General features: G+C 44.6%; 1 protein-coding gene across 1 annotated transcript in view; it reads left to right on the top strand.

Annotated features, from left to right (window-relative positions):
* Positions 1-1,117: 1,117 nt before the first annotated feature.
* Positions 1,118-24,395, top strand: part of LOC147114865 (tyrosine-protein kinase FRK-like) — a 38,349-nt gene continuing 15,071 nt past the window's right edge. Inside the window, exons 1-4 of the mRNA XM_085992897.1 lie at positions 1,118-1,632; positions 11,220-11,341; positions 16,652-16,815; positions 18,737-18,902. Of these exons, the coding sequence (XP_085849023.1) occupies positions 1,145-1,632; positions 11,220-11,341; positions 16,652-16,815; positions 18,737-18,902 (940 nt within the window). The 5' untranslated portion in view covers positions 1,118-1,144. The remainder of the gene's footprint in view (positions 1,633-11,219; positions 11,342-16,651; positions 16,816-18,736; positions 18,903-24,395) is intronic.

The raw sequence follows: 24,395 nt of genomic DNA, 5'->3' as shown, positions 1-24,395 counted from the left end.
ATCTGTGTGAGCTTTTCAAGAAGATCTGCAGCCTCGCTCTGCCTGTGACCACTGCCCTGAATGGTTCTGGCACCGGATCTTCTCAAGTAACCACAGGCAATCTGTGTAACATTAGCCTGAGAGCAGTCAGGGCTGCCATTCGATAGGTCACAGACGTGCTCTTCAACAGAGCTGCAGAGGTCATCAACTTTGGCATCACATTCAGGCAGCAGAGGGAGACAGCCAGGGAGCTCTAGCACATTTCTGGATTCCCAGAGCGCAGGGTACCACAAGTAGCTTTGAAGGTGCCAGCAGAATAGCTGCTAACATACGTGAACAGGAAAGGATTCCACTCACTAACTCTGCAGATTGTCTGTGAGGCCAACCAGGAGATCCTGCATGTGCATGCCAGGCAAGGAGGCAACTGCCACAACAGAGTCCACTGAGCAACCGGCTTCAGGCTGCAAGCTTTTTGTGGGGCGAGGAGGACCTCCTGGCCCCACAAAAATTAGTGCCCCAGGTCTTTTGGAAACATTTTTGAAGCAGCCTGCCGTGGTCCCTTTAAGGACTGCTGGTTGTGTCACTCTACATCCAATACCATTGGGTGGAGCTTGTTCGGCACATGCTCCACCCGTTGCCAGCTGAAATTTGCTTCAGGCTCTGACAACCATCATAAGACCAAAATTTACATACTTAAATAAGGCTCCTGCCTGTTTCAGGTGGGAACACTGACTGCCCATAGTATGAAAATCGAGTCAGACAGCCAGTGGGCAGTAGCATTGTTTAATAAAATTTCCTTTGCCTATCGCTCCAATTTTCAGCGTGAACAGAGTAGTAACCAAATGAAAATTACCCCCATATCTCCTTTTTTACAGTTTTATCAACTTGTCCTTCTACCTTTTAAGACTGCAATGTCAAATGCTTGTTAGTTTCCCTTCCTTTGAATTTCAATCTTCTGTACTGTACGTGCACAAAGTATTTTTAATAGAAAATGACAAAATCCTAAATGTTCTTTAAACCCACAAAGAAATTCCCCATCTAAGTGAAAAAGCACTTCCTCACTCTAACCTTAAACTTTCACTTGTTTAAAATGCGACTATTTCTATTGGTGCACAAACAGTTCTGCAAAAGAAGACATCTGTACAGACTCATTCACATCAGCACTATGGCAGCCTTATGCTGTTGTTTCAGCTATCCTTCGAATCCTAATTCCACCTTGGAGGATGAGAAAAGTGTAAGACCACCAGGATTCACAAACCAGACTACAAATGAGTCCTCTGGAGCTGCAGTGTGCACTCGCGAAGCTAGGCCATTGCGTGTCCCAGCAACGAACACTGTGCAGCAGAGTGCACAAAACTCGTGTTGTGGTATTGCAAACCCTGACATTAATAGGGAAGACAAAGAACTGTGCAAGAGTGAAGTTCCACACTCCTCAGAGATCTATATAGTACAGTTTGATTATATGGCAAGCACCCACGAGGAGCTGAGCGTGAGAAAAGGAGAGCGCCTGGAGATCCTCAGCAAGGAAGGGGATTGGTGGCTTGCTGAGAAAGTTTGGAAAGGTTCTCGAAAATCATACAAACACAACAAATGCTGCTCTGGGTTTGTGCCTGTCGAGATACTCGCGAAAGAGAAGAGCTTGGAGGGAGAACCGTGAGTATTAACCACACGTAAAACGATATCTCATCTCCTGCATTTCAGTCATGAAATTGATAGCAATCCAGGCAGACTGAGGCCAAATGTAACCTCCTACCACAGCACCAGCTGAGATCAGCTCACTCAGCGCAGAATCAGGATTGAACCTGGGTCCTTCCTGGTCTGTGTGGGTCAGTAAGTTTATCCAATCAGTACCTAATCCACTGAAGAAAACCTTAAGCACGATCCCCACACAAGTTTTAATTTTATTTCAGGAGTTCTTATTAAAATAATAAAAGTATAAAAATACAAATACATATTACTTTTAAGTTATAGGTTTTAGCATAAAAAGTATGATTGTGCTTCAATAAAGTGTCATTTAATCTTCCTTATCCTATCAGAATGATATTCATGGTTCAGGTAGAAGGATAAAAGGTTTGATCTGGATTTGTCAGCCATTTACACTGTTTCCTGGGATTTCTGCCGAAGTTACGGCGGGAGATCAGGAGCGCCCCTGCGGAAATTCGACCCCAAAGTATTCTTTCATCTCATTGCCATTTGTGGGCCTTGCTGTTTGCTGCATTTATAAAAATGTGTTCTTGGGTGCGGGTGACGCTGGCAAGGCTACATTCATTGCCCATCACTGGTTGCTCTGAGAAGGTGGTGGTGAGCATTCGCAGGCTTAAAAGGATTTTTTTTTTAAAGTGCTGCTGAAAGGAATACATTGGAACACGAGCACACAACACCAAGGAATGAACAGAGGCAACTTTAAGCCTCCCACTCCTTTGAGAACTAAGCAATACATGGAGGTACTAATGAGGGCTCACAATTTTCCACAGTCTAAAACATACTCCAGCAATCTACTGTCATCGAGTACTAGTCAACTCTGTGTTATCTTTCCCGCTCTCTGGAAATTCCAGATCATGAATTTGTGCCACAAGCAAAAGAAGTGGCGGCATTCTGTAAAGACAGTTTGAACAGATAAAGAAGTCTGAGATGAAGTTTCAGCAACTTGGAGGTCTGGTCTAAGTAGCAGCAATTGGTGTAATGCTGCTGTAGTTAATCTGGTAAAGGAATAACAGCCTGGCCACAATTCTTTGATAAATGATCTGTTGAAGGGTCCCACAGGGTTTATTATCTTTCTTTTTCAGATGCTGACCGACCTGTTGTGTATTTCCAGCAATTTCTGTCTTTATTTCATATTTTCAGTATTTGATTTTTGTTAATTTACTTCTCTTTAATGTTGTAGAAAGTGACTTTGGCCTGGAGTAGGCTTTAAGCCATCTCCATCAAGTTCATTAGATTGCATGGCTTTAAAGCCATATCAAAGGACCACGTATAGCTACATGGCAGCAAACCATGACTCCTCAGATCTTGAATTCTGCCTTTCGTTAAAATGGCAGAGCCTGTCATGTTACCATAATTAAATCGTTAGCTCTAGAAAACAATGTATCCATCACTTACTTGACAAATCTGTGCACAGCTGTTTGGCAGCTTGGAATGACAGTTGTGACCTTAGCAACCACTGGCAGGGTGGTGCGCATGGTGGAGGGAGGCAGAAGGTCAGTTTGCAACATTTGCCATAACTTGTTGATGGCTTCCTTTGGAAAGTGAAGCTTCTGTGTATATTGCATGGTAGGAGCACCTCTGCTTCTATACTCTGCTGTGGTGGTCCAGGTGGCAAGATGCCATGCTCCTGTCGTGCAGCCTCGCCAGTCTGCGTCTTTCTGTAGCACTTTCCTTTTTCCTCCCAAAAGGAAAGGTAGAGAACATTTCCCAACGGAAAATCTATCATGTCCCATCTGAAAAGAGCAATTGTGATAAATGGCAGCCCCTTAGAAAATGGTACTAAGGCAAATGGCAACAACATAAATAAAAAAGCAATAAAAAAATGGCAGTAATAAGGTTTTTACAGCACCTGTTCTGGTACAACTTTTTTCTATTTAAAGTTATTTCTGCTTCAGATTAGTGACTAACAATCCAGGACATCTCAATTATACTGGCGTGATTCTGAATCAGCACACGACAGTAATTATTGAAAATAGGTTATATATCATCACCATGTTACATATGGTATTTCCATTGCCTTCCATCAAGAATTGACTTTTATCTTACAAAAGTAAACTGTCCAGAGAAAATGATCTGGTATTTCAGCACATGGATGAGGAGGGTGAGGGTAGTAGTCAAGCTCCATTTGCCTGAAAGGTATAATTGTTGAGAAGGACTGGGGTTTCTTCGCTCAGTGAGAAAATGTCTCTTTTGTTCTGAGATGTTAGAAGCTGCCTGGGCCAACTATATGTAGCCAAGTGGGAAAATGCAGTGAATATTTAAGTCCACTAGATGGCGCGGTTCATTTTCCCCTTTAGAATTTGAGAAAAGGGTTATGGGTAAGGCCATGTGATGCCAAAGGAACCTCCCCTTTCTTCACAGCCTCCATTTTCTTGATCCAGCGTGGGGGGGGTGCTCAGGAGAGTTGGGCAAGCCACTGCCGTATTTTGTCGACTGTATTTTATGTATTTACAATTTCATCCTAAACCTAGACCCAAGTTATTAATACAGAATAAAAAACCCCAAAAACGAAAGTTCGTGTCCTGTGCTGCTCCATTTCGCCAGGCTACACATTTTGGTACCAGGAGTGGGGTCTGTTAGCTTGGAGTTTCTCAGGTTTGGGAAAGTTACATAAAATACGGCAGTGGGGGAAGAGCGGTGTGGTGCCAAGTGGACCTGGAGACGGACGGAGAGTGCTGCCTGGGGTTGCTAAGGAGGACCAGACCAGACAGACGGGATCCAGAGGGCGCCAGGACCAATCTGGGAGAGGACCCATCAAGGCACCGAGGAGGGACACCATTGGAGAAGAATCGTCGCAGCGGCCATCCCATTCAGTGACTGTCAGGGACTTGTGAACTGAGTCAAAATGTTAGACCCTCCTGAGGAGGCGGGTGGAGCTCACAATTCGGATGGTGAGGACAATACCTCTAGTGTGGGTGAGGGCAACCAGATAGATGAACTCAAGGCACAGATTTCAGAGTTGAAAAAAAACCATGACCAAGCAATGGCAATTATTGCCACTCTAGGTAATGGGGCAACCAAGTCATATGTGTATGTACCCAGAGAGCGTCAGATCCAACCATTCAGTGGTGAGGTATCCAAAGATAGTCGTTCAGTTGATGAGTTCATTGAAGAGGTTGAAAGTGTACTACGAGCTAGAGATCAGACTCCTGCAGAGCAGGTAGATTTCATTCGATCTTTGTTGAGGGGGGCAGCCCTACAGGAAATTAGGTTACGGTTGGGTGGAGAGTCTAAGCAGCCCAGTGACCTGTTCAGTTACCTAAGGGGGGCTTTCACCGAAAAACGCAGTGAGTCCCAGCTGTTAGAAACTTTCTATGGACGCAAGCAAGAAGAGGGTGAAGATTTCCGAGAATACTCACATGCACTCTCTCAGATTATTAGAACTTTGGTAAAGCAATCACCTGATGCTGTGCCGGACACAAAACGGGTTGTCAGAAACAGATTTGTTGATGGTGTTAGAGATCCCTCACTCCGGAGAGAGTTGCGCAAGTTTGTACGAGACAACCCCCAGTCTACCCTGTTCGATGTACGTGAGGAAGCTGTCTTATGGTCCTTAGAAGACCAGCCCTATAGCACTAAAGTTGCAAAGAGCAAGAATGTAGTGTGTGACAGTACGGGGAGGGATCTTCAGTGTTCTGCCATTGGGGTACCAGGCAGCCAGGCTGTCACTTTACAGGATGTTCTTAAAGTGGTGGCGGAACAGGGTAAAGCTATCGGGGAACTAACAGAGGCAGTACGGGGTCTTGCTCTACAGAAGGAAAACACGGGTAATGACAAGGTTGGGAAACCTAGAGCCAAGCCAAAGTTCACTGATGAAGGTCAGCCTATTTGCTTTAAGTGTAACGGGGCGGGGCACATTGCCAAACAGTGTCCTCAGAAGCACGAGGTAGCAAACACATCCACCACTGCTGGCTGGGGTGTAGGAAAACTAACTCCCTCGATTGCCATGAGCCGGGCAATGCAAGGAAAACCTGCAGGCTCTCAGAACAGTACTGGTATTCGTGACAGATTTCTTGACCGTGCAGTAGGTAAATGTCCAGTAGTAGATCTCAAGATTGGGGGGGTTACTGCTAACTGTTTACTGGATACCGGGAGCCAAGTCAGCACTATTACTGAAGTTTTTTTCAGAGAGCACTTACTTGGGAGGGATGAGGATATGCTGCCTACAACCGGGTGGCTTAAGATCACTGCCGCCAATGGGTTGGACATTCCCTACTTGGGCTACCTTGAGTTAGACGTTGAAACTATGGGCATAACCTTACCCGAATGTGGTTTCCTGGTAGTCAAAGAGCATCAGCAGTCACAGCCTGCAGCACCAGGTCTTATTGGTATGAACATCATCAGCCGATGCAGACAACTAGTTCATGCTGAGTTTGACACTACTCTAGGGGGAAAGTTGGATTCAGATTGGAGGGAAGCATTTCAGCAAGTACAACAGTGTAACATCACTCCAAAGTCATCTTCTGTCCGTGTAGCTGGTAGGGGTGCTGTACATGTGCCTGCGTCTTCCATAGCTACAGTCTATGTAAAGGGACTTAAAACTCAGTCAGGTGGCAGCACTAAAATGCTGTTGGAGCCAGGTAACACACCATTGCCAGGTGGCCTGGTAGTTGTCCCCACTCTAGTTGAATCAAAGGGACATTTATTTCCAGTGCAGGTGGTAAATTTCTCTGAGGAGGATGTGTGGTTAAGCCCCAGGACCAGGCTTGGTATTCCGACTCAGGCAGAGTGTGTAGACAAGGACTCCTGTGAGGTGCGATTTCAACGCATCTCCGCTGACACAGAGGAAGTAACTGTTGGCAGAAAAGAAGGACAGATGACAGACCAAGACATTCAGTTGCTTTTGGACAAACTACACATAGGTGGCACACAGGGCCAACAAGCAGAGTTAGGTGCACTTTTAGCCAGGTATTCAGAAGTATTTGCTTTTAAGGATGAGGACCTAGGCTACACTGATAAAGTTGAGCATGAGATTAACTTGGTAGATGACGCACCAGTTACAGAGCCATACCGTCGTATCCCACCTACACTGTACAAAGAGGGGAGGGACCACATCACTAAGCTTTTAAGAAAGCGTGTCATCCAGGAGAGCAATAGTTCATACGCTTCACCCATAGTGGTAGTTCGTAAGACTGATGGAGACATACGACTATGTGTTGACTTTAGGAAACTAAACTCAAAAACCAGACGTGACGCATTTCCTTTGCCCCGCATTGACGAGAGTTTTGATGCCCTTCATGGTGCAAAGTTCTTCTCGACCATTGATCTTGCAAGTGGGTACCACCAGGTTGCTGTCCGTGAAAGTGACAGGCCTAAGACTGCTTTTACAACTCCTTTTGGCCTTTTTGAGTACCTCAGAATGCCTTTTGGTGTCTGTAATGGACCTGCGACTTTTCAACGACTTATGCAAGCGACTATGAGCGACTTAGTGTTCCACATCCTATTAGTGTATTTAGATGACATCCTTGTGTTCTCTCAGACCTTCCCGGACCATTTAGAGAGGCTTGAGACAGCTCTAAGACGACTGAAAGAGCCAGGGTTGAAAGTAAAGCTTGAAAAGTGTCACTTCCTGCAGCAGGAAGTCAGGTTCCTTGGGCATCAAATTTCAGGGGAGGGTATAGGGACAGATCCAGAGAAAATTGCCGCCGTAAAGAAGTGGCCGGTCCCCAGTACAGTCAAAGATCTGAGGTCATTTCTTGGTTTCTGTAGTTATTACAGGAGGTTCGTTGAGGATTTTTCTAAACGAGCTGGCCCTCTCCATGACGTAGTCAATGCATGCCTTAGGGAAGACAGCCCAGCAAAAGCAAAACGGTTGTTTGAAGGTTCATGGACAGCTGCGTGCCAAGCTGCTTTCGAACAGCTGAAAGAAAAGCTGATCAGTGCTCCAGTGTTAGGTTACGCAGATTTCACTCAGCCTTTTATTGTAGAGACGGATGCCAGTAACCTAGGATTAGGTGCCATCCTCCACCAGCAGCAGGGAGATAGGAAGAGAGTGATAGCATATGCCAGTAGGAGGCTCCGTAATGCTGAAAGGAATGACAGAAACTACAGCAGTATGAAACTAGAGCTCCTCGCCCTCAAATGGGCTGTTTCAGAGAAATTTCGAGGTTACCTTCTAGGCTCCAAGTTCACTGTCATAACAGATAACAACCCCCTGTGTCACCTTTCTACAGCTAAGTTAGGTGCTGTTGAGCAAAGATGGGTGGCTCAGTTAGCTGTTTTTGACTTTGACGTCAAGTACCGCCCAGGCCGCTGTAATGCAGCAGCAGATGCCCTCTCTAGGCAGCCGTTAGCAGGGGAGCCCGAGTCAGACAGTGGGGATGCGGACTATGATGGTTGTGTGGCCATATGTAATGTCACTCACAAGGGAACAGCTCTAGGACCAGACTTAGGGACAGCAGGAGTCAAGTGCTGTAAAGTCAGACAGATCCGTGTTTCGGACGCAGAAGAAAGTACTGAGCGTAGTGAGTTGCAGGGTAACACACCAACACTTCCCGGTTACTCTAAAGAGGAACTACGTAAGTTTCAGGACACAGACCCCACCCTCAGCGTGTTTAGGAAGTTTTGGGGTGAGCAGCGGAGGCCAACTTACAAGGAGAGGTCGCAGTTATCCAAGCTAGTATTATCCACGTTAAAGCAGTGGCCCCGTATTTGTGAGCAAGATGGTTTGTTGTACCGTGTAATCGAGGATGTCCATGTTGGTGAGTGTCACCAGCTACTACTGCCCTCTTGTTTGAAAGAAGTCGTGCTTGAAGGTGTGCATGATCGTATGGGCCATCAGGGAATAGAGCGCACACAGAACCTTTTGAGACAGAGATGTTTTTGGGTTGGGATGTATGGGGATGTGGAACAGTGGGTCAAGAAATGCGAGAGGTGTGTTTTGACAAAAATGCCCCACCCCAAGATACATGCCCCTATGAAATCATTTCTAGCCTCCCGGCCCCTTGAAGTAGTTGCTGTAGATTTCACCATGCTGGAACCGGCCTCCGATGGTCGTGAGAATGTGTTAGTGGTGACCGATGTTTTCACTAAATTCACACAAGCCTTCCCTACTCGGGACCAAAAGGCTGATACCACGGCAAAAGTCCTTCTCAAAGAGTGGTTCATGAAGTATGGGGTCCCAGAAAGATTGCATTCAGACAGAGGTCGAAATTTTGAGAGTGAAATCATTGCCGAGCTAAAGAAAACCCGCACTACCCCACACCACCCAGAAGGAAATGCTCAATGTGAGAGATTCAACAGATCTTTACATGATCTTTTGCGTACACTGCCTCCAGAAAAGAAGCGCCGCTGGCCTGAGCACTTATCTGAGTTGGTGTATGCCTACAATGTAACACCCCATGCTACGACTGGCTACTTACCGTACTATCTGCTTTTCGGGGTTCATCCACACCTTCCTGTAGATGCTTTATTAGGTCAGGAGCAAGTGTTAGACAAGAAACATGAGTGGTTGGTTGTCCACCAAGAGCGTTTGAAGGAGGCACATGCAAGGGCAAGAGAGTACACTGAAAAGAAATCAGCTCAAAGAATTGAACTTAACAAAGACAAAGTGTACAGTCCAACCATTGAGGTGGGTCAGTTGGTATACTTACGACACAGGCCTTTGGGTAGGAACAAAATTCAGGATGCGTGGGGTCCTACTGTGTACAGAGTGGTGGAGGTACAGGGTACTACACATGCAGTTGAGCCTGTAGAGGGCGGTCCTTTAAAAAGGGTCCATAGAGTTAATCTTAGGCCATGTGTTACCCCTGTCCCTGAGCCTAGGCGGACGAGAACCAAGTTCCCTGTCACCGTACCCCCTGTCACTCTTTTGACAGAATCGTTGCCAGAGCCCTCTGATACTGAGTTTGTTGTGGTAGAGGAAGTCACCTATCCAGAGTTAACTCAGGAGGAAAAAGTAAACAATGATCCTGTTGGTAACGCCCAAGATGTACAGGAATCAGAGGCTGTTTCTGAGCCAGAGCATTCAGATCCTTCTGAGTGTGGGACTGAGGTTGAGGTACCCATTCCGGCTCCTCGCAGAACTAAAAGAGCCAATGCTGGGGTAAACCCTAACCCATACCATTTGCCTCAGTCAGCCTGTAATGCAGTCTCACTCAGTCCTGAGGTGTTCTCTCATGTTTTATCGAGTCTGGGTACTGCATTTTTTCGAGAAGCTGTAAAAGAAGTGAAAAACGGGTGCTAAGTCACCGAGGACGTTGACTTTAAAGCAGGGGAGAATGTAGCCAAGTGGGAAAATGCAGTGAATATTTAAGTCCACTAGATGGCGCGGTTCATTTTCCCCTTTAGAATTTGAGAAAAGGGTTATGGGTAAGGCCATGTGATGCCAAAGGAACCTCCCCTTTCTTCACAGCCTCCATTTTCTTGATCCAGCGTGGGGGGTGTGCTCAGGAGAGTTGGGCAAGCCACTGCCGTATTTTGTCGACTGTATTTTATGTATTTACAATTTCATCCTAAACCTAGACCCAAGTTATTAATACAGAATAAAAAACCCCAAAAACGAAAGTTCGTGTCCTGTGCTGCTCCATTTCGCCAGGCTACATATATCTAAGCAGCAATTGAAGGTTATATAATTCACTCTGGCCAACCATATTACTTAGTCATGTGGGCTGCTTATGGAAGCTGCCTTTTGTGAACATGAGTAAACCATGTTGAGAGACAGCCTGAATTGTAACAACATGTTCAAATTGGGCAAATTTAGGGCTGATGTCAGGAAGCTCTTCTTCACACAATGGCGTAGATTGTGACTTTGTGCGATAATGTAAACGGGTGATAGAGAGTTGGCAGCCCCTTTTACATCTCTCCAGATTTTTATTTCCATTGTCTTCAATGGAGATAAAAATTGGGAGCAATATAAAATGGACTGCCAACTCGCTATCACCCATTTACACTATCGCACAGTCACAATCTACCCCAACAAGTGATTAATACATGGAATGGTCTCCTGGGTAGGTCGTAGAATCAAAATCCCTGCAGTAATTTAAGCAATGTGTTGGATACTGGGGAGACTGTAAGGTCTTTCTGAATGAATGAGTTAAAATAGATCGACTGGCCTTCCTGATCTGTAGTGATCTTGTGACCTGGTTAGAGTTAAGGATAAATTGTGGAGGCATGTATCAGTTCAATGGAGATTTTGTGTTTTCTCTTGATTACATTAGGATTATAGAATGTTTATGCTTATCTCCTCAGGAGATTAAATGGATAGAGTAGAATCTATGATCAGTTAATTTGCACATTGTGGATGAAAAGGCTTTATTGGGTCCAATGGCCTTGTTCTATGCTTTCTTGTGTTCTTATATGAACTGAAACATTTTATTGGTTAAACTGAATAAGCGTTGTATTTTCTGGACATCTCTCATGTTACTTTGCAAGATGTATTTTATGCAGATCTTATCAGTGCACTGAAAAATTGCAAATTATGCAAAGAGGAAAAACATCAACTGATATTCCATTTGTATGTAGTTAGCCTCTGCATTGCAAAATAGCAAGTTAACACTTGTGTTGATTACTTAACATCATACTCATTTTCATTATAGATGGTATTGTGGAAAAATGTCCCGATTTCAGACGGAAAACCATCTCCTTTCTTCCAGTCAAAAATTTGGCTTATTTCTTATCCGCAAAAGTGAGACGTTACAGGATTCATATGTATTATCTGGTAAGAAAACCAGAACAGAGTATAAAATGGAGTACCAATAAGCCTTCTTGGTTTCACCGTGTATAATTAACACAGGACCTACCAGATAGAGACACTGAACTTCTGTCAGCAAATTAATGGACAGTAATCCAATCAGTGGGTTTAGATGGCATCATAAGGTGTGAAAGCAAATTCAGTGGTTATGTTCATCATTTGAATCTCTTGATTGGATTACTGACTTAAGTCCATTAACAGAGATATGGGGCTGGATTTTCCCAGCTGAGGCGGGTTTGCGGTGGGAGAGGTAGTTGACGAGTTACAGTCCCGCTCCCGGCTGCAGCTGTTCTGCTCAAACAATCTTCCGCTGATTGGGCTTGTTAAGCCCTCCGTGCGTGTTGCCCAGCCCAATCACTATGTGCGGATCTGTTCAGCGCCTCTGATGACTCGTTCGCTGCCGTTGTATTTAAGGGGGCCATGTCTGCATTTGCTCTCACTTCTACTTCCATACTCCTGAGTGCTGCTTGATGGCAAAATAAATGCACAGAGACAGAGGGCTGCGCCACGCTTCAACAATGACTCCCTCCATGCTCTTGTGGAGGGAGTATAAGGCGCAGGGAGGTTCTATTCCCTGGGAATGGAAGGAGGAGACCTCCTTACTAGACCAAGGCAGCCTGGCTGCAAATAGCTGAGGAGGTGAATCCGAGGTCTGTTGTTGCTTACACCTGGCTGCAATGCAGGAAGAAGTTCAATGATATCCTGCATTCAGAAAAAGTGAGTATAAAAGCACACTTACCTTCATTCTGCTGTGCCTGTCATCACATCCCCATCACTTTGCATTGCCATCCCTACTCCTGCACATCCTAACTCACCCAACATCCCTTGCACCATCACCCATCCCTGTCTCCTTATCTACAGAATCATATCCCCATCTTACCATGCACCCCTCACACTCACCCTCATCATTATGCAATGACAACAACTAACAACTCAAAAGGAGGCAACTTGGTAATGGCACCCCACTCCATCATAGTCTCCCTTTAAACATCTAGCCCATCCATTCTTTATACTCATTCCATCACTCTCACTAAAACTCCACTTCTTTCCCTCATTGCAGGAAAAGAGAGCCCACAATAAGAGGGAGAGGGAGAGAACAAGAGGAGGACCACCATCACTGGCTGAGCTCAACAGCGCTGAGAAGGCAGCTCTGGATATTGCAGGAATAGTTGACCAGCCTGAAGTGGAGGGCGGAGAGAAGGGCTCATTAGAACAACCTGGTGACAGAATTATTTTCCCGACATCTTATTTTGCATTCATGAGTGACTCGATTGGGATCTGATGTCAATAGAAATTGAATGCTCGTCATGTGCATAATGGGAAGTGTCTGCAATCTACATATCGCATGTCTAACTCATGTCTTTACTCTCCCCCAGGGCCATCAACAGCCCGGCCCCTCACTGTCCAGGAGGAAGAGCAGGAGCACTCCTCAAAGGATGCTCCAGCCTCTGAGGGAGCAGCATCAGCAGAAATGAGTGCACCCAGCACCAGCACAAAGATGCACACCTCGGTGGGTCCTATGCAAGATAGAGTAGTGTTGTCACCTGGTGTATCACAGCTCACAAGTGAGCAAGATCTAATGGTGGAGACAGGGACAGCAGTGGAGACTCCTCATCGGAGGGCATTCTGAGCTGAGCTGCTGAGCTGCATGCAGACGCTGAGCCTCGGGGGCCATCCAGGAAGAGGACGATCCTGGAGCTTCAGGAACAAGTTCAGGAGGCTCTGACAGGGTTTGCAACCACGGTGACTGCGAGTGTGCAGAGAATGGAGGAGTCCATCTCAAATATGAGCAATGCCATGGCGCACTCACTGGCAACTGTAGGTTCCGCCATGGAAAGGATGGCCACCTCAATGGAGAACATAAATCGCCAGACTCAGGAGAACATGCTAATACTTCTAAATAGATGGTTATCTATGGAGGATAGATGGGCATCTTTGAGGAGAGAAACCAGAGGTTCATGGGCGTCCTTGTTATGAGGAATGTCAGCAGAGAAATAAGTCCTCATGGCCCCACTGATGTGCAGCAAGATGCTCTCCAGCTATTTGCTAGCAGAGAAGTGCGGGTGGCCCATGAGAGGGATGATGGTTGGAGGGGACATGGAAGTGGGGGGTCCTCTCCAAGTGCTCACACTTTGCCCCCCCCCCCACCCTTGGCAACCCCTCGGTCAGAGCCCCATATGTCTCCCTGAGCAGTGATGGCCGAGTCTGCCCCTGTGAAGCCGCAGGAGGAGCAGACTTTGGCGGGGTCCTCAAAAGCTCCAAAACCCAGAGGATGACTGCCAAACGTGTCTAAGCATACGCAGCAGGGAAGTGAGCAGGCTGCCTCTATGCCTGGTGAAGGCACAGGGGTAGCACCACATAGAAGCATGCGTAAAAGAAAGCTCCCACAGAAATAGTCACAAGGGTAGCCATTTGGGTGAATTGCTATAAATGAGTGTTAAGATTCTGTTCTTTTATTTTGCTGTAATAAAGTAAATTTTTTCTGAATGTTTGATTTTGTTGCCATATGTGTGGTCACAAATGGAAGTGGCACAGACAAGGGTAAGGGCACCTTTATTGTCCAGCAATGATGGTGACAGTGCAAGGATTGAACAGTTCATTGTAGAGATGCTCTATGGTGTTGCAGTGGGGTGATGCCAACCTTTATGTGCATGTTGCAGCCACATGTCTGTGCTGCATAAAGTTACATGAATCTGGCATTGATTAGGCCATCCCTGGCATCACAGGCAGCAGTGGTCGCACTGGGTCAGCTGCCTCCTCCAGGTTTTCCTCTTGTTGAACTTCATTCTGCTCCTCCTCCTTCTCCTTCTCCTCCTCCTCTGAAGAGGCTGTGCGCTCTGCACCTTCTTCCTCGTGCAGTGTTAATCCTCGCTGCAGTGCGATGTTGTGCAGGGCGCAGCAGACAACGATGATTCTGGAGACCCTGGCTGGTGAATACTGAGGGGCTCCACCATCTGTCCAGGTATCTGAAGCACATTTTGAGCAACCCTATTGTTTGCTCTCTAAGACTTCTGCTGGAAATGTGGCTTTGATTGTAACGCTCCTCAGACTCGTCTGATGGCCTCCTCAATGGTGTCATTAGCCATGTCTTCAGGGAATAGCCCTTGTCTCCAAGGAGCCAGCCAGAAAGTTTGTTTGGTGGTGCGATCAGCTGGGGGACAGTGGACTGGCGCAGGATGTAAGAGTCATGGCAGCTGCCAGGGAATCTCGTGCACACATGCATGATGCTCTTCCTATAGTTGCAGACCAGCTGCACGTTAAGGGAGTGGAAGCCTTTGCGGTTGACAAATGCTGTTGGGTCTGATGGGGTGCCCTGATGGCCACATGTGTGCAGTCGATGATGCCCTGCACCCGTAGGAAGCCAGCCAGATTGACAAAGCCAAGCACCCACTCGGTAACACTGGCTTCATCAGTGGAAAAGTGGATATAATTGGCGGACTTGTCAAAGAGAGCATCGGTGACCCGCGTGATGCATCTGTGGGCAGCCGACTGGGAGATGCCGCTAATGTCTGCTGCAGATCCTTGGAAGGAGCCTGACGCAAAGAAGTTGAGGGCAGTGGTGACTTTGACAGCCACTGGTAAGGCATGTCCAACCGCTCCTCTGGGCTGCAGGTCTTGATCAAGTATTGTGCAAATGTCTGCGACTACCTGTTGTGAAAGTCTCAGCCTCCTTTGGCACTGCTGCCTAGTCATGTAGAGGAAGCTCATCCTTGGCCTGTAAACCCTGTGTTGGGGGTATCACCTGTGGTGTGGTGCAGCCCTGCGCTGATGGCCTCTGCCCTGCGCAGCATCAGGTGGTTGAGGAGAATGTTGGCGCTCTTGTTGTTGGTGCTGCTGCTGTGCCTGGTTTTGCTGCTGCTGCAGATGATCATCTTCCGATTCTGAGGACCAGGGTGAGAGGGGATAAATCATTCCCATTCTGCTGTTATATATGGCAGTTGAGGATGAGATGGTAGAAGGAGTCAGTCAATGGGGAGAGAGGTTATTCCAAGGAGGTGACAGTGCATATAGAGTTTAGACCACACACTTACAGCCTCAATACAGATCAAATGTGTCTTCCCAATCCTGAAATCAGCAACTTCTGACATTGCAAACTGAGCAGATGTGAAAGGTTAGATTTTATGCTGCAGTTGCAGTTGTGAACTATTCAGCTCGATTGACCTCCCGACATACTTATCTGACGTGACCTCCAAACAACATGAACCCCATTAAAAATGTGGGAAAATAGAAAAATTCTGGCAAAATAGTCTTTAACAAGCAGTTAATAAGCAGTTAAGTATCCTAAATGCCTCCCCCGCCGCTTGGTGTCGGGTCTGTTCTGAAATTGCAGACCCAATGCTTTGGAAACTTACATGGAGGCGGGTTCGCAGCAGGTTCCCAACCCGCCGTCAATCATTGCAATTTTGACAGCGGACCCACCTCCAAACCCGCCCTCTGAGTGCCGGCAAAATCACGGCCCATGGTATTTTTTGTAATATGGTTGGATGGTAATTTTTCTCATTTGTGTATAGTAGCTTTTATATTTCACATCAATTTATTTTTAATGGTCTGAAATTTGTGTATCTCCAAATGTTTATTCTTAGTTTGCAAATATACTTCTTTAACCAAATTGTAGTCTTAAGTAATTTTGCAAAGGGGTCCTCAAACAGGCGTTAGGCCCCCCTATTTGCATAGGCAAAGGATCTAATGCCTGTTTCAGGACACCTGTGGAGGAGTCTCTACCAAATGGCGCACCTTCGGCGCAGAATACACATCCACACACCGGCTGCCATACTGGACGCTTAGGTGCCTGTGTTATGCCTGTAAAACGGGCACAGTGCGATCCAATTTCTAGGCCAATGGTTATGTAATTGGGATTTCCACTGCACTTCCAGTGATGTTACTGTGGTTTGAAAGGAGCAAATTCAAGGAAATTCCTGGTCAATATTGGATCAGTGCAAAGGGAGCTTTGTTTTATATTTCACCCATCGGAAGAATTGATGCTGGCATTAAGTGGAAAATGTGGAAAACTGGGGGCGATTTTGAATTTTGAGTGTCCAACCGCCCTCTTTCAAAATGTCGCAGGCCTCTTCGTTGGTGTTAACAAGGCAGTAAGTCTACCGATGCCATTTTGAGGCCATTACCGCCCCATTATTGCCAGGCAATAGAAGTGAAAATTGACACCCCAGTGTTTTCTCCAGCATTGGCATCCCTCATACTAAGGAACATTAAATTTATAGCAATCAATATAAATAACAAATGTGGTGATTGATTATTAATAGGAATTATTTTTTTCAGCTAAAGTTGGAGGATCAGTCGTTCATTATGTGATTTTCCAAAAGGAAAATGATAGAGTTCACATAACAGGAGATCCAGATTTTGCCACTATTCATGAACTGGTTGAGCATTATAAGCATAATGCAATGTACTGCGGTATTAAATTAAATAGGGCAAGCAAAAAGGTAAGTTCAAAAGCAGAACTATATTCAAATAACTTGTATTGAATTTTAAAAAGCTGTTCTTTCAGCTCTCTCAGCATTATGACTGGTTAGCAGATTGCTGCAGATGGTGGGCAGTGTGCACCAGGTTCCCAGGTAAGACCTTTATCATCTGCAAAAAGGAGCTTTCAGAAATGCCCAGAATTGACACTTTGAGGCCGTCTCTTTGCCACAGCACCCAATACATCATTGATGAAGACATTGAATAAGATGGGTGACAATGAACAAGCTTGGTGCACTTCCCTTTTTGTGAGCGTTAGTTTAAGTGAGTCTCTTCTTGACTCATATCTCTTGTGCGGAACCTTATCAAATGCCTTCTGAAAATCCATATAGACAACATCCATACTCACTCTCCTATCCACTGTGCGAATGACCGCCTCAAATAATTTAACTCCATTAGTCAGACATGACCTACGCATCACAAATTCATGCTGATTGTCTGATCAGCTCACATTTGTCCAAGTGCCCAATCACTCTGTCTGTGATGATAGATTCCAGTAACATCCACGCAACTGATGTTTAACTGACGGTTCTGTAGTTACCTATTTTTTCCCTCCCTCCCTTCTTAAGTTATAGAGAGACGTTTATAATTTTCCAAACCATAGGCACAATTCCTGAATCTGGGGAGCTTTGGAAAATTATGATGAATGCACTGCAGTTTTCTCGCCTATTTATTTTGATATCCTTGCATGAAAACCATCTCTTCCTGGAAATTTACCTACCTTAAGTACCATTACGTTCTCCATTACTATGTTTTACTGAGATTAAATCTACTGCATTCCTACCCTTGACTTACTTTTAGATTTCCTTGTACTGCTGGTATTTTGTCCTCATTCTCCACTGTATAAATAGATACACAGTTCCCAATTAACAAGTCTGGCATTTTCTTACTCTCCCTTATAGTCTCATCCACATTTCTATTTAATCGGCTCACATTGCCTTTAACCGCTCTCTTTCTCTTGATAAAGTTATAAACAAATTTTTTTTGCTGTTCCCTTTGATAACCGTTGCAAGTTTTTTTTCCATATTCTCTCTTTGCACCTTTGGTTACTTTCTTTTTATCCCCGTTGAGGCCAGCACTCTGCACATCAGGCAGACATGACTTGCACACCACCCAACTTCCAGGCAAGCTTGTGCATGATCAGAAAACCTAGGCTACTCTCTCCTCGAGGTTTTGGCATTGATTATTGCCATGCAAAGACAACCAGTGTTAAGAAAATAAGGATTGCTGTGCCCATGGTTAATTTACCTTCCAGTACCATGCAGTTTGTGAACTTGAACTTAGAGTAAGTTCAGTGATACCACTTTTGTTATTGTTTGTTAATAGCAGGAGTAAAAGTCAAAAACTAGCACAGGCAATACTAAGGAATGAATTCAATGTCAAATCATATGAATTCATGCAGGAAAATGGCTCTGGAAATACTCCAGAAGTGTAAGTTGAATACAAAGAGGGCAGAGACCCAGTATAATGGGTTCCTCTGCTCTACACCCTGGAAATAAATGTTTTTTGCTAACATTACCAGTTTGATAGTATCACAGCATCCAATCTAATACATATTAGGATTGGCATGCTAAAGTAACAGTTAAAACAAATCATTACTTAAAAGAAAATTACATAAATATTTGCAAAGGAAATCACCAAAAGGTTTAGAGAAATAGGATTGGAGTAGATACCTTCACTTGAAGAGCTAGCACGAGCACAGGAACAATGGGCAAAATGGCCTCCTTCTTTGCTCTAATTTCTATGATTCTTTGATGAAGTCTTTTTGTATCATTTTAAAATCTCATCAGTAAAATATTATAAACCTAGCTGTTATATCCCATTCTGACTGGTATTTACCTAAATTTACATGTTCTTCCTAAATCAGTAACTGTTTATCAACAGAAAAAGCCATCTCTTCATCACTTATCATATAACACTGTGGACAAATGGGAAAGACCAAAAGAAGAATTCACTTTAGTGAAGCGCATAGGATCTGGTAATTATGGAGAAGTGTGGAAAGCCATCTGGAATGACAATGTATCTGTTGCTATTAAAATGTTGAAAACAGGTAATCATATTTTTGAAAAGCAATTATTTTATTTAGTTGAATTAGTTTAGTGGGGTGATTTTCAGTTCTAAGTGGTTAAGAACTTGTGCAAATCTTGGCAGATTGGTAGTGTGCTACCAACATGCAAATTTCCATGGTGAGATCACTATCATAATTAATCACAGCTCCAAGTGAAAATTTGGATGGGCGCAGGGAGGTAGTCCAGTGGTGGAACTGGAAAATTGCCAGCCAGTGAAAAAAGGACTGCCAGCTTCTCTGGAGTAAGCTGGAGGTGCCACTGGCAGAAGTCAGGAGCAGAAGGGAGAGCATGTTTGGAAGAAGGAAGAGAGGCCAATTCTCCCAGTGGCAACAGCAAAGTGGAGGGCTGGTAGTGCCACCTTTTCCATCCCCCACCATATCACTTCAATAATGTAAGAAATTGAATGACTTGACAAAGAGTAACAAGGTAAGTATCAACAGCTGCTCCTGCCTCTGCTGTATGCCTTATCACTGGCATAGGGGCACAGAACAATGTAAATTTGTAAGAGAGACTACACTGTTTCCACACATACTTTGGCACCTTCCTTCCACATAAGGACATGTGTGTGTTCTTAGTCTTAGTGGAATGTCTGCATAAAGGATGCTGGTGGTGCCTCTCACAACATTCGCCTTCTCCCCTGAGGAATATCATCCACACTACCAGAGAAAACGCTACTGGGGACAGGAAGTTGGGGTGGGGGGAGGTCTCTTGTTCATTTGGCCCTCGCTCTCCCCTCCCATGAGCAGGAATCAATAGAAATGAAGAGAAGACCTGTTGCAGAGAGAGGTTGTGACAGTCCCCTTTAAGGCCCAGCAGGGGTCCACCCTGCCATATTTAAATAGTGTCAAGTGGGTGTGGCAAACCTCTCTGACCCATTTTCCCCAATTTCTGCCCAAATCTACCTGAAAGAATTACTACATAAGTGACAATAAGGAACTAGTAATGTATTTTTGAAGTGGATACTGCTTGAAGGAGGCCATTGTGTTTGCTATAACTGAAGGTTCGTGTTACTTTGCCTGTATGTTGATCTATTTGTTACTTTGGATGTTCTATCAGAACTTTGCCTATTACATAACGTAAAAACATAAGAAATAGGAGCAGGAGTAGGCCATTTGGCCCTTTGAGCCTACTCCGCCATTCAATAAGATTATGGCTGATCTTCTACCTCATTTCCACTTTCCTGAACTATCCCCATATCCCTTGATTCCCTTAATATTCAAAAATCTATCGATCTCTGCCTTGAATATACTCAATGACTGAGCCTCCACAGCCCTCTGGGGTAGAGAATTCCAAAGATTCACCACCCTCTGAGTGAAGAAATTTCTCCTCATCTCAGTCCTAAATGGTCGACCACTTATTCTGTCACTGTGACCCCTGGTTCTAGACTCCCCAGCCAGGGGAAACATCCTCCCTGCCTCTACCCTGTTAAGCCCTGTAAGAATTTTTATGTTTCAATGAGTTCACCTCTCATGCTTCTAAACTCTAGAGAATATAAGCCGAGTCTACTCAATCTCTCCTCATAGGACAATCCCCCCATCCCAGAAACCAGTCTGGTGAACCTTCATTGCATTCCCTCTATGGCAAGTATATCCTTCCTTAGATAAGGAGACCAAAACTATACGCAATACTCCAGGTGTGGCCTCACCAGGGCCCTATATAGTTGCAGTAGGACGTCTTTATGCTAATACTCAAATCCTCTTGTAATAAAGGCCAACATACCATTTGCTTTCCTAATTGCTTGCTGTACCTGCATGTTAACTTTCAATGATTTGTGTACAAGGACACCCAGGTCCCTCTGAACATCAACATTTCCCAATCTCTCATCATTTAAAAAATACTCTGATTTTCTGTTTTTCCTACCAAAGTGAATAACTTCACATTTCTCCGCATTATATTCCATTTGCCATGTTCTTGCCCACTCACTTAGCCTGTCTATATCCCCGTGAAGCCTCTTTGCATCCTCCTCACAACTTACATTCCCACCCAGCTTTTTATCATCAGCAAACTTGGATATATTACATTGGGTCTCCTCATCCAAATCATTGATGTAGATTGTGAATAGCTGAGGCCCAAGCACTGATCCTTGCGGTACCCCATTAGTTACAGCCTGCCAGCCTGAAAATGACCCATTTATTCCTGCTCTATGTTTTCTGTCAATTAACCAATCCTCAATCCATGCTAGTATATTACCCCCAATCCCATGAGCCCTAATTTTGTTTAATAACCTCTTGTGTGGCAGCTTATCGAATGCCTTCTGAAAATCCAAATACACCACATCCACTGGTTACCCCTTATCAATTCTGCTAGTTACAACCTCAAAAAACTCTAATAAATTTGTCAAACACGATTTCCCTTTCATAAATCCGTGTTGACTCTGTCCAATCCTATTATTATTTTCTAAGTGCCCTGTTACCATGTTCTTAATAATAGATTCTAGCATTTTCCCTACTACTGATGTCAGGCTAACTGGTCTGTAGTTCCCCGTTTTCTCGCTCCCTCCTTTCTTAAATAGTGGGGTTACATTTGCTACCTTCCAATCCGTGGGAACCGTTCTAGAATCTATGGAATTTTGGAAAATGACAACCAATACATCCACTATCTCTATAACCAACTCTTTCAAAACTCTACTTTTAGTCAACTCTGCAAAAATTTTGCTTTGGACTGGCAGCATGGAGTTCCCAAAGCAAATCTATTTAAGAGGAGAAGGATGAGGAGATGCTAATTTGGAGGTCTTTCAATCCACTTCCACCAATCAAGGACCCTGGGCCTTGAACTTCTTTGCTATTGGATCTTCCAGGCAGCATCTGGTGGCCTCAATGGCCAGCCATTAGTTCAGCACTGCATCAAGAAGGTTACTGATGCTATAATCATCAGAGCTGCACAATGGCACCAGAGAAACAAAGGGAAGTGAGAGAGAGCTGTCCAGGTTTCTAGACTGGCAGGGTTCCCACAGGGGTAAGGAGCAATTGATAGAATGCATATGAAACAGGAAAGGGTTTAATTCTATTAATGTGCAACTTGTGTGTGATGCCAATCACGTTATCCTATCCAATATCCAGGAAACTGTTATGACAATTTTAGCATAAACAACCTACCATACTAGTCTACGTGTCTCACGTATCAGGATGGTGATCAGGGCTATCCCCTGCAATAATGGCTAATGACGCCAGTAAGGTTTCTACAGACAAAGTGAGACAACAGATACGATGAGGCCCATGCAACTACAAGACATGTCACTAAGCAGACTATAGGAATGCTTAAGTTTCGTTTTTGGTGCCTGGATAAATCTGGGGGAGCCATGCAATACAGCCCAGTGAGAGTCACAACAATCATTGCAGTTTACATAATAAATAACATTGCAATGAAGAAAGGCTTGTTGCTTCCAGAAGCTGAATAGAATGACGATAATGATGGTGGGGCAGGTGGTGCAGTGGGGCGAGAGGGGTAGAAAATCACCTCCATCCCCACAGCATGAGAGTGTACAGGAAGGGGAGGACATGGATCAGGACAGACAACAGCCAGAGAATGAAGGTCACAACTTATAACCCAGTGCTTTCAATGAGTAAATGTTGACACACCAAATAAAATCAATTCACACCTGTCTGTTCTCCTCCACACCCACTCAAATTCCTTCACTGTCAAAGACTTCTGCCAAGTTCCTGCATGAGACAAAAATCTATATTTACACTACCATCCTCCTAAAAAAAGAAAGACTTGCATTTATATAGTGCCTTTCACAAACTCAACACTTCCCAAAGTGCTTTACAGCCAATGAAGTACTTTTTGGAGTGTAGTCACTGTTGTAATGTAGGAAAAACGGCAGCCAATTTGTGCACAGCAAGCTCCCACTAACAGCAATGTGATAATGACCAGATAATCTGTTTTTTTAGTGATGTTGATTGAGGGATAAATATTGGTCAGGACACCGGGGATAACTCCCCTGCTCTTCTTCGAAATAGTGCCATGGGATCTTTTGTGTCCACCTGAGAGAGCAGACGGGGCCTCAGTTTAACGTCTAATCTGAAAGACCGCCCCACCAGCAGTGCAGCACTCCCTCAGTACTGCACTGGAGAGTCAGACTAGATTTACTTTTGTGGTTAAGTCTCTGGTGTGGGACTTGACCTACTCCTAGAGTTCAGCAAAAAAGGACCAAGAGATTGATTAAAAGGGGAAAAATAGAGTATGAGATAAACTTGCAAGGAACATAAAAGTGGACTGTAAAAGTTTCTACAAGTATGTAAAAAGAAAAAGATTAGTGAAGACAAATGTAGGTCCCTTACAGTCAGAAATGGGAGAATTTATGATGGGGAACAAGGAAATGGCAGAGTAATTAAACAAAAACTTTGGTTCTGTCTTCACGGAAAAGAACACAAATAACTTCCCAGAAATGCTCGGGAACTAAGGGTCTAGTGAGAAGGAGGAATTAAAGGAAATTAGTAATAGTAAAAAAATAGTGCTGGAGAAATTAATGGGACTGAAAGCCGATAAATCCCCAGGGCCTGATAATCTGCATCCCAGAGTATTAAAAGAGGTAGCCATGGAAATAGTGGATGCATTGGTTGTCATCTTCCAAAATTCTATAGATTATGGAACAGTTCCTGCAGATTGGAGGGTGGCAAATGTAACCCCACTATTCAAAAAAGGAGGGAGAGAGAAAACAGGGAACTACAGACAGGTTAGCCTAACATCAGTAGTAGGGAAAATGCTAGAGTCTATTATAAAGGATGTGATAACAGGACACTTAGAAAATATCAACAGGATTAGACAAAGTCAACATGGATTTATGAAAGGGAAATCATGTTTGACAAACCTACTGGAGTTTTTTGAGGATGTAACTGGTAGAATAGATAAGGGAGAACCAGTGGATGTGGTGTATTTAGATTTTCAGAAGGCCTTTGATAAAGTCCCACATAAGAGGTTAGTGTGCAAAATTAAAGTGCATGGGATTGGTGGTAATATACTGGCATGGATTGAAAATTGGTTAACAGACAGGAAACAAAGAGGTCAATTTTGTGGAACCTGTCGGGAAGAAGGCGGGACTTCCCTTTTCGGGTTTTTGACCCGCCTACTTCGACGTCCGGCCAATCCGCGTGATTTTCCCTTGATTGACCTTGTTGAGCCTGCCCAGCGGGCTCAGCAGGCCAATTAAGGGCCATCCGGCAACAGGTGACATCACAGACTGCAATTTCATCTGTCAAGATTTCCTGACAGATGAAATATCAGTGTCTCACAGCTGTTTGAAGCTGTGAAACACTGACAGTCTGAGTTCTGACATGAGTCCCTCTGCGCAGACTCAGTTAGAACTCTCAGCAGCACTCAAAGCTGAAGGCTGTCACTTTTGACAGATCGCAGCCGTTCAGCTTTAAGCACCGGCTGAGTGATGCGCTCCCGACGGCTACAGGAAGAAAGACTGTTAAATCAAATCAAATCAAATCAAATCAACTTTTATTGTCATTGTTAGTGCACAAGTGCAG

The sequence above is a fragment of the Somniosus microcephalus genome, chromosome 7, assembly GCF_052327205.1.
Source record: "Somniosus microcephalus isolate GS21.2 chromosome 7, FLI_Smic_1.0, whole genome shotgun sequence".
Lineage (NCBI taxonomy): Eukaryota > Metazoa > Chordata > Chondrichthyes > Squaliformes > Somniosidae > Somniosus > Somniosus microcephalus.
This window is presented reverse-complemented; position numbering and strand designations above follow the sequence as displayed.